Consider the following 15,658-nt stretch of genomic DNA (forward strand, 5'->3'; position numbering starts at 1 on the left):
GAGAAAATACCGCAGCATGCTGCGCTTTTTGCTCCGGCCAAAAATCCGGAACACTTGCCGCAAGGCCGGATCCGGAATTAATGCCCATTGGAAGGCATTGATCCGGATCCGGCCTTAAGCTAAACGTCGTTTCGGCGCATTGCCGGAGCCGACATTTAGCTTTCTCTGAATGGTTACCATGGCTGCCGGGACGCTAAAGTCCTGGCAGCCATGGTAAGTGTAGTGGGGAGCGGGGGAGCAGTGTACTTACCGTCCGTGCGGCTCCCGGGGCGCTCCAGAGTGACGTCAGGGCGCCCCAAGCGCATGGATGATGTAATGACATGGATCACGTCATCCATGCGCATGGGGCGCTCTGACGTCATTCTGGAGCGCCCGGGGAGCTGCACGGACGGTAAGTATACTGCTCCCCACTACTACTATGGCAGCCAGGACTTTAATAGCGTCCTGGGTGCCATAGTAACACTGAAAGCATTTGGAAGACGGTTCCGTCTTCAAATGCTTTCAGTACACTTGCGTTTTTCCAGATCCGGCGGGCACCTCCGGCAACGGAAGTGCATGCCGGATCCCAACAACGCAAGTGTGAAAGAGGCCTTATTCCCTCATCATCCCAATTATAATGAGCAGATAAAAGGTCCAGAGTTCATTTCAAGTGTGCTATTTGGAATCTGTTCCTGTCAACTCAAGATGAGAACCAAACAGCTGTCACTATCAGTGAAGCAAGCCATCATTAGGCTGAAAAAACAAAACAAACCCATCAGAGAGATAGCATAAACATTAGGCGTGACCAAAGCAACTGTTTGGAATATTCTCAAAAAAAAAGGAAAGCACCGGTGAGCTCAGCAACACCAAAAGACCCGGAAGACCACGGAAAACTGGGGTGGATGACCGAAGAATTCTTTCCCTGGTGAAGAAAACACCCTTCACAAGAGTTGGCCAGATCAAGAACACTCTCCAGGAGGTAGGTGTCTGTGTGTCAAAGTCAACAATCATGAGAAGACTTCACCAGAGTGAATACAGAGGGTTCACCACATGATGTAAACCATTGGTGAGCCTCAAAAACAGGAAGGCCAGATTAGAGTTTGCCAAACAACATCTAAAAAAAAGCCTTCACAGTTCTGGAACAACATCCTATGGACAGATGAGACCAAGATCAATTTGTACCAGAGTTGTACAAGAGTATGGAGAAGGAAAGGAACTGCTCATGATCCTAAGCATACCACCTCATCAGTGAAGCATGGTGGTGGTAGTGTCATGGCATAGGCATGTATGGCTGCCAATGGAACTGGTTCTCTTGTATTTATTGATGTGACTGCTGACAAAAGCAGCAGGATGAATTCTGAAGTGTTTCGGGCAATATTATCTGCTCATATTCAGCCAAATGCTTCAGAACTCATTGGACGGCGCTTCACAGTGCAGATGGACAATGACCCAAAGCATACTGCAAAAGCAACCAGAGCAACCAGAAGTGGAATGTTATGCAATGGCCAAGTCAATCACCTGACCTGAATCCGATTGAGCATGCATTTCACTTGCTGAAGACAAAACTGAAGGGAAAATGCCCCAAGAACAAGCAGGAACTGAAGACAGTTGCAGTAGAGGCCTGGCAGAGCATCACCAGGGATGAAACCCAGCATCTGGTGATGTCTATGCGTTCCAGACTTCAGGCTGTAATTGACTGCAAAGTATTTGCAACCAAGTATTAAAAAGTGAAAGTTTGAGTTATTATTATTAGGTCCCATTACTTTTGGTCCGTCAAAAAATGGGAGGCACATATGCAAACTGTTGTAATTCCTACACTGTTCACCTGATTTGGATGTAAATACCCTCAAATTAAAGCCGACAGTCTGCAGTTAAAGCACATCTTGTTTGTTTCATTTCAAATTCATTGTGGTGGTGTATAGAGCAAAAAATGTTAGAATTGCGTCGATGTCCCAATATTTATGGACCTGACTGTAGGTGTGAGTTCAGGGCCAGGGGAGATAATGTCACCACTGCCTAGCCCTGTCACTCAAAGCTGGGGGGCACAGCCAGAGAAAAACATTGGTGCAACGAGGTGCAATGGTGATGCAGGACCAACCAGGTCACTTGCATATAATAAAAGCATGAACTTCTTTGGAATGCAGGCACCGATTGGGATGGGGGAAACTGCGTTTGAGTCAGGAGACAAGCACACATTGGATAAATCATTTGGATTACTATGGAGGTATATGGTGACATATTCCCTTTAAGTACAACGTCACACTATTATGGTTCTTCACGCTCTTGTATAGGCCACTACAGAAGATGTTTGGGTCTTTCCTACAATTATGATGTTTTCTCCATTACATTTGTATACCAATCACAACATATGTAGAGTTTTGGATTTGATGCCCACAAGGAGTTCTCTAAGAACATATAAATAACAAAGCCCTAGGAAATTAAAGCACATCTAGACTTCTGTTACTTGAGTTATAGTTGTAGAATTTTTGAGAACCCCTTTAACTGTGCTCAGAGGGAGAATCTTCCTGTAAATGAATCAGCCAGCTTCTTATAAGGAGATTAGCAAACATTATATACATTTTAAGATTTGGATTACAACAAGTCTCGGTGGCGAGATGTCCCAGTGTCTACATATCACACCCAATACAGGTAAAGTATCTACGTATAAGAGCATGGAACATTTCATCTCCTTACTGCAGAGTGTGAATGTCTGGTACCCAAGAAGTCTCATTTCTTGCCTGTATTAATAAGCAGTTATCATAATTGAATTATCAGAAGTTCATCTCTCTGTGGGATGTAGAGGAATATGGAGACTGTAGCATGTACCAGAATCTTTGAGGGCTGTGTCCAACAACTTCTTAAATCCAAGTTTCTAAGAACTCGGGCTGTTTTAAGAGGAAAATAAACTCTACCCAATACTGGAGTTTGTATGTTCTTCCCATCTAGGTTCTCTTGAGCAGTGGGGCCAGCAGAGGCTGATATTTTAACTAATTTGTTTTGCACAAATTGAGTTGCTCAACAAGGCATGTGTCACACAACTTAATTTAGACTACAACCATACTCTGATCATACACAATCAGACCTTGTCCGATATCTCCAATCTGCTATGTTTTTAGGTTGCTCTTTATATCAGAGTTGGCTCAGATCCTGGCTGGATGTCCACCTGATATTCCTGTTCCACCAGAACAAAATTAGCACTGTGTGCCTATTGTGTCACTTCTGCTATTCCATCTAGATGGAACCTTTTGCCTCGCAGTTTGGCGCTATATAAACACATATATCACAACTGCATTTCTGCAACAGGTTCAGAGCAATGGGGTTTCTTCAGGTGAGTTATAGACGTATGGAAGCAATCATAAGCCAGCAAGAGCCAAATATGTAGAACTTGATGTCACCTGGGTCAAGCCACACATTGCTTAGTCTACCAATGTTTCCAGGAAAGAAACTAGTAAGAGCAAAGAAAAGCTGAAGAACCGTTTTAGTGTGCAAAGAATAAACATAAAACATTAGTAGTCAGAGTTCACAAAGGTTGCCGAATGGGTTGGCGTCTGGTTTAATGTGCATTTCACTTTAAGCTTAGAGTTCCATTACAAAGAATCAATGTGCATGTGGGAACCTAAAGGAAGAGGAGCGCGAATGGAGAGGGGGCGTAGAAATGTCATTCTGCTACATAATAAAAAGTGTCATTACATGTCTGGAAAGACTGCGCTTAGTCCAAAAATAACTGCAGAAAATTCTGCCATACTTCCATCCTCGATACAGACATTAACCTCTATACTGCAAGGATGAGCCAACTAAGCAAGAAGTACGTAACAGCAATGATTACAATATGCTTGCTGTATATTTCCACTTAAAGGGAACCTGTCACTATGAAAATGCAAGTTAATCTGCAGGCAAAATGTTATGGAGCAGGAGGAGCTGAGACAGATCTAGTTTTATGGGAACATATTCAGTATAACTTGTATTTTATACATTTAAATTCCTGCACATTCTGGGCTTTGAAGTCCAGGAGGGGATCCCATCAATGATTGTCAACCTTCCCTCTATGACAGTGTATACAGAGAGCTGTCAATCACTGATAGGACCGCCTCCTGGACTACAGAGCCCAGAACATGCAGGAATATAAAATAAATTAGGGCCCACACGTCCATAGTGCATTGCGGATCCGCAAATTGCGTATCTGCAATACACCTGGTCGGCACCTCCTTAGAAATGCCTATTCTTGTCCGCAATTGCAGACAAGAATAGGACATGCTCTATTTTTTTCCGGAGCTGCGGACTGGACGATTGGTGCCGCGCTCCAGAAATGCTTATGCAGAATGTACATAGTGTGCTCTCCGCATCCATTCAGTCCCCATAGAGAACGAATGGGTCTGCACCCATTCCGCACAATTGCGGAACGGGTGCGGACAACACTTGCAGTGCTCCAGACAAAATAAATAAATAAATAGCCATTAGCTCCTGAACTGAAAAATTTAGGAGCCAAATTAAATTTTTAGTCGCCAAATCAAAACCAAATAAAAATGTTGGTATCGTGACAACGCTACGCCGATCAGATCGACACCATAAATAAGTATTGCGATAATCAATACCGCACTGCACCACCAATGAAGATAACTGACCTGTAAATACAATACAGGAGGCATAGACTTCTATGACAGGGAGCTGCGATCCACTGCAGTTAACCCCTCAGGTGCGGCACCTAAGGGGTTAACTGCAGCTAATCGCAGCTCCTTGTCATAGAGGTCGGGTCCCGGCTATGTGATTCGGCAGCCAGCACCTGCCTCCTGTGTTTGTATTAACAGGTCCGTTATAGTCATTGGTGGCGCAGTGGCCACAGCCCCTCCCCTCCCCCTACCGTCTCTTATTGGAGGCAGTGGCAGCAGCACAGGGGGAGGAAGAGACTCCTTCTCCACTGCGCTGCTGAGAAGAACATTAAACTGCAGAGCTGCGGGTCTAGTCGCAAATGGCAACAAGACTAAAGTCTTGTCGCCATTTGTAAATTCTAAGTCACATTGATGACCATTTTCGTTGCCATCTGGAGCACTGACTTGCAGACGTGTGAATGGAGCCTTACAAGTTTTACGGAATCTTTTCCCACAACATTATGCATCAACCTGCTCAGCTCCTCCTGCTCTATAACATGCAGCCTGCAGCTAAAACACCATGTTCATCATGACAGGTTCCCTTTTCATGGTCAAATAGCCCTTACTTTCAAAGTTTTCCCAATTTTTCGGCTGACTGACTGACCTTCATTTCTTAAAGTAATGATGGCCACTCGTTTTTCTTTACTTAGAATTTGTATTATGGCAAGAAAAAAGCAGCTAAGTAAAGAAAAACGAGTGGCCATCATTACTTTAAGAAATGAAGGTCAGTCAGTCAGCCGAAAAATTGGGAAAACTTTGAAAGTAAGGGCTATTTGACCATGAAGGAGAGTGATTGGGTGCTGCGCCAGATGACCTGGCCTCCACAGTCACCGGACCTGAACCCAATCGAGATGGTTTGGGGTGAGCTGGACCGCAGAGTGAAGGCAAAAGGGCCAACAAGTGCTAAGCATCTCTGGGAACTCCTTCAAGACTGTTGGAAGACCATTTCAGGGGACTACCTCTTGAAGCTCATCAAGAGAATGCCAAGAGTGTGCAAAGCAGTAATCAAAGCAAAAGGTGGCTACTTTGAAGAACCTAGAATATTACATAGTTTGTTATGTATATAATTCCACATGTGTTAATTCATAGTTTTGATGCCTTCATAGTCATGAAAATAAAGAAAACTCTTTGAATGAGAAGGTGTGTCCAAACTTTTGGTCTGTAATTATATATATATATATATATATATATATATATATATATATATATATATATATATAAAAAAAGGAAGAGTAATGGCGGCACTGGAAACAAGCAGTATGGGTGCTATGTCCAGGGATATTGCTGCTTACCCCAAATGAACAAAAACGAAGAAAGGACAGCACTCCAAGTAAAAAAGTAGTGGTCTTTAATCACCCATGCAGATGGCAACGTTTCAGCTCAAACAAGAGCCTTGAAAAAGGCTCTTGTTTGAGCTGAAACGTTGCCATCTGCATGGGTGATTAAAGACCACTACTTTTTTACTTGGAGTGCTGTCCTTTCTTCGTATATATATTTATAGTTTGTGCTACTATAAACTGTTATGTTGCCCTTAAATAAGAAACCATATTAAATTGACCCAGACCACTCATCCTCGATCCACAGATAAGATTTTGATCACTGGGGGGGGGGGGGGGGGGGGGTTCAACTGCAGGGACCCCAGCGATCACAAGAATGGGAGTCCAAAATTGCTGCCAAAATGCCCCATGAGAATTAAGCGGTGGTGAGCATGAGCGATCTCTGCTCTATTCATCTCTATGGGGCTGCAGAGTCCCATACAAGTGAATGGAGTGGAGGATGCGCACTAATGCTCTATTCTTATGAGGCAGGTTGGCAGCACTTGTAGACCCCTGTTCTCGTGATCGCTAGGGGTCCCAGAAGTCACACCCACAGGAATCACACACTTATTCCCGAACTACAGGACAGGGAATAAGTGTTTTTAGTGGCACAACCCCTTACATGGAAGCAGCTGCCACAGAGCTTGAGTGCATTAAGCAGAATAGCAGCAATACATAAGTACTCCAACTATAGCCAATATCTTCAGTGCATTGATATAGGTGGTTTGGTTTGGAAGAGCAACTACTGCTGCCTAAGGACTATGCGTAAGTAGTGGTTCAACTGGGAGGAAACAGATTTATCAGCACAACACCCCTAGAAAACAAGCGTATCTTCTGGAAAAGCTACTAGATGTTCTAACGTGGGAAAACTGCGCAACTGTATCATCCAAACAAATTTATCCTAAAACTATGATAAAAAGTTTTAAGATTCAAAAACTAGAACCCGAACAGGTTTACTTACTATCATTTACTAAACACAAGCTTTACTCACATCTGGATCCATCTGAAGAAAGTTGTGCCTTCCTGGGCTGCTGTACGTGGACCGCTTAATGGTCTTGCTGTGATAAAAATGGTAGTAATTCTCAAGATTCCCGATCTGCAAAACAGATGAAATTCAAACGAGGTTACTTCGAACATTTCCCTACACATGTATAGGCATGGATTACAATTGCTGTAAAATACATAGGGTGGCAAGTCTAAAGTCTATTTTCCTATTAACATATCAATAAAGGACAAAAGCCAACAGCCGACCATAGACTTGTTGGTAAAAAGACTTCCGCCATACACGTGATCAACTGCTCCTGGACGTTACAGTCAAAATGCCAGATGCGACTAAAAGTTGCGAGAAAACTAGGCTTTGCAACTTTTTAATATGAGAAAACTAGAGTAGCAGGAATGATAAATTCCCTCTTTTGGCTACCTGCACACGTTGAGGATTACATGCATTTTTTCCATGTAGATTTTTGTGTGAAAAAAATACAGTAATACAGTACCAGCAAAGTAACTGAAATTTGACAAACCTCATGTACACTTTGCTTTTTTACTTAGGTGCGGATTTTAAAATCTGCAGCACGTCAATGGTTTGTGCGATCCTGCACCTTCTGTATAGGGGTTTTCCTCAGACTTCAAAGGGGGTGTTAATATAAGCAGAAAATATGCACCCAAAAAAATATAAATAATCCGCACGTGTGGATTTCTGTGCGGACTTCTTGCTGTGCATGCAGCCTTTGGCTCCTATTGACGTATAATCAATGAAAGAACCTAAAAAGTAATACACAACATTTTTCTTTCAGTCTCACTAAGATCACTGGGACCACTAAATGGTTAACTTTCTATTTATTTGAAAAAATCATTTGAAAAGATTTCAAGGAAACACACAGCTAATTGTATCAAAGGACAGAACATCATCCTCGGAAAACACATTACAGCAAGCATCGTGAAGGCAACCAATTAATTAGCACTCGTTGCTGGAAAATATTCCACAACCAGGGGAAAAAAAATATATATAAAAAATGAATATATTTTTCTTGGCAGAAAGTGTCCTTAATACCAAGGTTTGGAGACATCTGAGGTTGCTCTCAACTAATTAGTGTGGTAATTCCTAATGCAAGGAATCGCTTCAGCATAGAATTCTGGAGAGGCCACCACTTCTAGGAGATCCCTATTGTCCTGGATTATTACTGGAACAGAAAAATAAATTCTACAATCTACTTGTTACGCTTCGACATCACCAGTTTGACTTGGTTTTGTTTTTTCTTTTTCTTTTATCATTCTTAATGGAAAGCGGAAGACAAATGCAAATTTAAAATACTCATCCAAACAGAGGGAGCGCTTCGATGTACTTTGCAAGGTCGGCTTGAGATCTTTTATAAAGAACACAAGTCTCTAAACTTAATTGGGCTGTTATTCAAACGAGATCTCATGAAGGCAGTCCTGTGCATATTCACCATGAGAGCATCTCACCTTCTGCCAGACTTGGTGACATGGCCACCATGTAATACTACATACCCCCTACATCAGCAATGCATGGCTAGCCCCAGCTTCCCATAGCAAAACCAAATGTCTGCTGGGGCTGCTTGGCCTTGTGACGACCAGCTGATCACTGTGGCAGATTCTGTTACGAGTTGTCTATGAAGAAACCACACACTGTTAAATCAACTACCCACTTCCGGTTCTGTAATAAAGGCCCCAGGCCTGCCTGCAGGGTCTTCCATAAGGCTTCGCCTCTGGCGTGCCCTGATGGTGACCGTCAGTATAGCACTGACAGTATAATGCAATGTACCACAAACCCATAATGCATTGTGCATTATAGAAGCAATAAAAAGATTGCCTGTCACAGCCCCCTTGTGGGACTAGTAAATAGTTAAGAGTTAATTTATTTAGTAATAAAAAAAATACCACATTGAAAAAAAGCATTTCAACGGAAAAAAAAACACACCCATACTACAACCCACACTATACAATTATCATGTAATTTATCCTGTATGGTGAACTGCATAAAAAAAAAAGCCAGAATTGCTGGGGTTTTGTTTACTTATTCACCACCAAAATAACAGAATAAAAAGCAATCACAAGTGCACCCCAAAATGACAACTGAAAACTACAAAAAAAATAAAAAATATCTAATTTAGGGTACTTTCACACTTGCGTTGTTTGATTCCGGCAGGCAGTTCCGTTGCCTGAACTTCCTGCCTGATCAGGCAAACTGTATGCAAAAGCATGTCATTTTTTCTGACTGATCAGGCATTTTTCAGACTGATCAGGATCCTGATCAGTCTGAAAAATGCATTGCAATACAGGATCCGTTTTTCCGGTGTCAGGCAAAACGGATCCAGTATTTATTTTTTTCTCATTTTTCAAAGTCTGCACATGCACTGACCGGAAGGACGGATCCAGCATTCCGGTATTTTGAATGCCGGATCCGGCACTAATACATTCCTATGGAAAAAAATGCCGGATCCGGCATTTAGGCAAGTCTTCAGTTTTTTTCGCCGGAGAGAAAACCGTAGCTTCGCCTGATCAGTCAAAATGACTGAACTGAAGACATCCTGATGCATCCTCAACAGAATGCTCTCCATTCAGAATGCATTGGGGATATGCCTGATCAGTTCTTTTCCGGTATAGAGCCCCTAGGATGGAACTCTATGCCGGAAAAGAAAACAGCTAATGTAAAAGTAGCCTAAAACCCCAAACAAAATCAAACCCCACTTCATCAAAAGTTACGAGTCTTTGGATGCCGTGATGCAAAAGCCTTTTTTTTTTTTTTTTTTTTTAATCTTTATTTTTTATTTCTGCATTTGTACAATGAATATGAACATAGAAGCCCAATGGCTTAGGTAGGTTTAGCGTAGGACCCGCCTGACCTGAGACCACCTTGGCGCTTGGTAGGCAGGCACAGATGTGTTTTGATCAAAATATATTGGCTAAGTGTCTCAGATTTTATCATATCAGAGTGAGGACTTTGTCCATATATTATGTTTGCATCTATTTTATTAAGTGCATTACCACCTTATTTCTGTGATTTTTTGCATGAATATGGCCAGGGACATCCGCACATTTATCATACCGTGCAGGATGTTTATCTTAGTTTTTTTCTGTGATTTTTTTTGTTTATGTAGTATATGCCTCAGGGAGTGGCACCTTCAAGTGTGAATGCGCTCCTATTTTATCTTGGGAGTAGCATTCCTTTGCACTTTTGCCCTTCCTATCCAATAGAGCGCCTTGATTAGGTGGTACATATAGGTGTGCTTGCTCCTTCTCCCATTGGTTGCTTGATGCACATAGAGGTGACTAGGAGCAGCACACCATATGTGCAAAAATATAGGCCCAATGGCTTAGGTAGGTTTAGCGTAGGACCCGCCTGACCCGAGAGCACCTTGGCGCTTGGTAGGCTGGCTTAGATGCGTTTTGATCAAAATATATTGGCTAAGTGTCTCGTATTTTATTACATCAGAGTGAGGACTTTGTCCAAATATAATGCTTGCATCTATTTTTTTAAGTGCATTATTACCTCATTTCTGTGATTTTTTGCATTTGTACAATAGTCAGATTAAAGTTTACATTTTAAACAACATAATGTATAACGCATAACATATATCGGGTGGTCATACAGATAATACTGACACTGAAAGAATCAAAGCTGTTTACATTTGACTGCAAAATAAAAGCTGAAATGAAAAATTGTAACTAAAAATTAAGAAGGGTACCTTGGTAAGTGCATTTGTTATGCAAGTTTTTATTTTGCAAGTAATAAAACTTAAAAAAAATACACTATGTATTTGGCATCCCTGTAATCGTACTGACCCAGAGAGTAACATTACCATGTTGTGTATACTGAAAAATAAGTGCTGCAAAATTTATAACATAAAAACTCAGTGGTGGGATTGATGTTTTTTTCCCCGACCTCCAGAAAGTTAAAAAGTAATTAGTAAGTTATGTCTATCCCAAAAACTACAACTTGTCCAGGAAAAAAATAAAAATAAAACACCCAAGCCCTCACACGGCTACATTCCTGGAAAAATAAAATTTAAGGCTCTTGGAAGGAGACCATGATAAAAAAAAAAGAAAAGAAAATATTTGCTTGGTTGATAATGTCCAAGAGTTCATGCAGGGGGTAAGGGGGGTTAAACAGGACTTGTCGCCTCTCCCGACATGTCTGTTTTAGTAACTACTTACATTCCCATACATGGCTACATCCCTGGAAACAAAGTTATAGCTCTATCATAAAAATGAAAAAAAATAAATAAATGCTTGGTCACTAATGCCAAAAAATGTATGAAGGGGAAGGGGTTAAAGAGGACCTGTAACCTCTCCCGACATGTCTGTTTTAGTAACTACTTGCATTTCCATGTAACAATTCGGTATCATTTTTTTTTATAACTATTGTGCTGTTCCTTTATTATTCCTATTAGAAGTTTATGAACAAAGGTACATCAGGGTGTTACCAGTTGGGGGTTCATGGACAGACAGGATAGGAACACAGTATATGCCAGGGCAAACCAAACGCCTCTAATCCCCTTCCCATCACTGCTATGAGGGGTACACAACACCCCGTTCTCTGTCCCAGTTGAACACCAGTTCTCGCCTTTGCCCGTACCTGCAGAGAACACAAAAGCCTTTCAAACTCGGCAGCGGACATATAGCATCTGTTAGGTGCAATTAACATATGTGATCGCTGCCTCCCTTCTTGTGTGATGAGCTATTAAACAAGAGCGCAATCTGGAAATTACCCGACTAGGCAGGCGAAGGTTGCTTCCCTAATAAATTGTATCCATCACCTTTTAGTGACTCCGTATTCTCCAAGATGCAGCTCATGCGATGCAGAATAATCAGCCACTTATTTAGTGAAAGCAATAGCTTGGAGCTTTTACTGCTCATGATAATCTTCTTCTTATTAAGGATGTTGGCGCAGCGCTGTCTCGCAGCCCACAACTCACTATGTTTTTAGTTCTACTTTTCAGATGTGAGAGTAATGACGCACTTTGATCACCTTCCTATCATTTCTCTCTGCTGCTTGGGTGAGCTAAATAGCGTGCTTCATCTTGAGATGTGACACCCGCCTTTCTGCCATCCTAATGGAAATAAATAAAAACACCAGCCCAAATCCTTTTTTGTCTAATAATCTATGGCATTTCCCCGATAAAACCAGCAGGCTTCATAAAAAATAACCACGCTTGAGTAACCTCTAGCTAGACCTTCTGCTTGATGCTATAAAGCAAAATTAAAACCCTGAGCTCCCAACTCCCTGGAATACAAATCTATGTATAATATTTAAGACGACCCAGACATCCCCATTACCCAGGAAGACACTGTCACGACATGGCTCAGCCACCCATCATCATTTCATTTAATTGCATTCACTTTGGGTTGAGGGCATATTCAGACACTGGTATTGGAAAGCAAAGCTTTTGATAATACACTGCTGTCATGAAGTGCTTTATAGTGTAGCACGTACCTTCAAAGTCGACCTCTCAGAAGGATTCTTGCTGCAAAATTCAGAACTAGTTACCCTCCTTAGGCCTTTCACACGGGTGCGATACATGAAGTCAACGCATAGCACCCGCACTGAACCCTGGTCCATTCATTTCTATGGGTCTGCGTACATCAGCAGTTATTTTTCACACAAGTTCTGGGATGCGTGAGAATCGCAGCATGTTCTATATTCTGCGTTTATTTATTTTTTTAATTACTAAATAATTTTATTTTCTACAATTGTAATTACAAAAAGATACACTTAAAAAGTGCTAAGAAGCCAGGCGATACGCCAGAAACATAAGAGTGACGCAGCTCATAGACAAATGCAGTACATAATACATTAATTTCTGCTTTAACGTACATAATGGCAATAAATCCGGCACTTTATATACAAACAAAATACCACTAACCCCATCTAATCCCCCACTCACCCCTTAGCTGCCGTCGCTGATGCCCCAGAGCCCGTATGCCCCCCCAGATGCCGGTCCGTCTACTCCAGCCATCCAACACACCTCACTCCTACGAGACTATGCCATTACGCATACAGCACCTATTTCGCCTCTCCACCTCCTCATATAACGTTATCCGAGTCATGATTCGTCTCCACTCCTCCAATGCCGGAGGGATGGGAGAACCCCATCTCTTGACTATCAAAACCTTCGCGATCAAACAGCCCTTCATCCAGGCCAGTCGATTAACTGAAAGACTGGGGTTATCAAGTGTACAGTAGCCCAGAATTACAGAGGACATATCTGGTGCGGGAGCCTGAGGAAGTTCCACCTGCAATGCGGCAAATACCTGCTCCCAAAAGCGCTCTATCGCACTACATTTCCATAGAAGATGAATATATCCAACGTTGGGTCTACCACACTTGACATGGGAAATCTCGTCCTCGATTTTTAATGAACTTAGCCTGCATTTGTGGTGTATAGTATAGCCGGTGTATGATCTTAAACTGGATCAGTCTATAGCTAGCTGCCAATGATGCCTTTTTTTATATTTAGAAAAATCTGTGGCCAGGGGAGGGGGAAGATTTTAAAGTCCTGTTCCCATTTACATGTGCTTTTAAAGGGAAGTACCATAGAAAGTGAGTTTCGCATTTTAGAGTAGATCTGTGCCATTTAAATTATTTTCCCTGCATGAAGAAAGACCTAATCCAAGAACGGGTGTTGTTGTGTAATCTTATATGTTTTGTTGAGTGTAGCTTCATAGGCATGATGCAAACGTGCGTACATAAATTGATCTAAAAAAGTGTTTATGAAATTAAAATCCCCTAAATCTTTAAAGCGATCTGCATTAAACAGATGTGCCACTCTAGTGATGCCTTTACTACTCCAATAAGTGTGATCTGATATTTTCAAAAATTCCCCTAAATTCAGATTCTGCCACAGGGGGGTAAAATGAAAAAAGTGTCGTACCTGCAAAATCGTTTTCAATGTGTCCCAAACCCTCTGTAGTGTCATCACAATTGAACATCTAATATCCAGAGTAAGGCCTATTGCACACGACCGTATGGCTTTTTCATTGTTTTGCGGTCCGTTTTTCACGGATCCGTTCTTTTTTTGTTGCCGTTGTGTTTCCGTTTTTGTTCCGTTTTTCCATATGGCATATACAGTATACAGTAATTACATAGATAATAGTGGGCTGGGCATAACATTTTCAATAGATGGTTCAGCAAAAAACGGAACGGAAACGGAAGACATACGGATGCATTTCCGTATGTGTTCCGTTTTTTTGCGGACCCATTGACTTGAATGGAGCCACGGAACGTGATTTGCGGGCAATAATAGGACATGTTCTATGTTGAAACGGAACGGAAAAACGGAAATACGGAAACTGAATACATACGGAGTACATTCAGTTTTTTTTGCGGAACCATTGAAATAAATGGTTCCATATACGGACCATATACGGAACGCAAAAAACGGCCAGTAAACGGGAAAAAAAACGGCCGTGTGCAGGAGGCCTAAGAGAGTGTGCCGTTTCTAAATACAAAAAAATATTACCTAGTTGCCTACCTAATACACCATTTAAATACTGCCCTAATGAGTTCTTACCAGCGCCACAACATCTTTGTATCTGCGCGGATAAAAAATAACCTTGAAAAGAGGTTATATTCTGCGTTTTTAATGCAGCCCCGATATTGGGCAGACTAGATGGGCAAAATGGTTCTTATCTGCCGACACATTCTATGTTTACACATTCTATGAACCCATAGAACTTAATGGGGCTTCAGTGAAAAACGTATTGCAGTCCAGATGTAATCCGCATGCAGTTTTTCACTGATGGTTGCTAAGAGATGTTGTTTGTAAACCTTCAGTTTTCTTTCACGCATGTGAAAAACACATCAAAACGGATTGCACCCGCCCGGAAAACAAAAGTGAACTGAAGGCAATTGCAGACAAAACTGACTGAAAAATAAGGGGTGAACACCCCCCTGTAAGGCTCCATTCAGACGTCCGTATGTGTTTTGCGGATCCACAAAACACATACGGACGTTTGGAGCCTTACAGGGGGGTGATCACCCCATACAGACTCCCTGATCACCCCCCTGTAAGGCTCCATTCAGACGTCCGTATGTGTTTTACGGATCCGCAAATTTTTTAGACATTTATATTCCAGACTTCACGCTTTAGGGCCCCTAAAATGCCAGGGCAGTATAAATATCCCACATGTGACCCCATTTTGGAAAGAAGACACCCCAAGGTATTTCGTGAGGGGCATGGCGAGTTCATGTGAAATTTAATTTTTTGTCACATGTTAGTGGAATATGAGACATTGTAAGAAAAAATAAATAAATAAAATCATTTTCCGCTAACTTGTGCCAAAAAAAAAAAATTCTAGGAACTCGCCATGCCCCTCACGGAAAACCTTGGGGTGTCTTCTTTCCAAAATGGGGTCACTTGTGGGGTATTTATACTGCCCTGGCATTTTAAGGGACCTAAAGCGTGAGAAGTAGTTTGGAATCCAAATGCGTAAAAAATTCCCTGTGAAATCGTAAAGATTCTCATTGAAATTTGGGCCCCTTTGCGCACCTAGGCTGCAAAAAAGAGTGGTATCGCCGTACTCCGGAGAAGTAGGGCAATGTGTTTTGGGGTGTCTTTACATATACCCATGCTGGGTGAGAGAAATATCTCTGTAAAATGACAACTTTGTATAAAAAAAAAAAAGGCAAAAGTTGTCTTTTACAGAGATATTTATCTCACCCAGCATGGGTATATGTAAAAAGACACCCCAAAACAC

The 15,658-nt window shown here is 41.7% G+C and overlaps 1 protein-coding gene across 2 annotated transcripts in view; it reads right to left on the bottom strand.

Annotated features, from left to right (window-relative positions):
• PCSK6 (proprotein convertase subtilisin/kexin type 6) overlaps positions 1–15,658 on the bottom strand; it is a 262,720-nt gene that overhangs the window by 178,658 nt on the left and 68,404 nt on the right. For both annotated transcript variants that reach the window (XM_040414252.1, XM_040414253.1), the window contains exon 2: positions 6,933–7,037. In XM_040414252.1, coding sequence (XP_040270186.1) covers positions 6,933–7,037 — 105 coding nt within the window. The remainder of the gene's footprint in view (positions 1–6,932; positions 7,038–15,658) is intronic.

This window comes from Bufo bufo, chromosome 1 (assembly GCF_905171765.1).
Source record: "Bufo bufo chromosome 1, aBufBuf1.1, whole genome shotgun sequence".
NCBI lineage: Eukaryota > Metazoa > Chordata > Amphibia > Anura > Bufonidae > Bufo > Bufo bufo.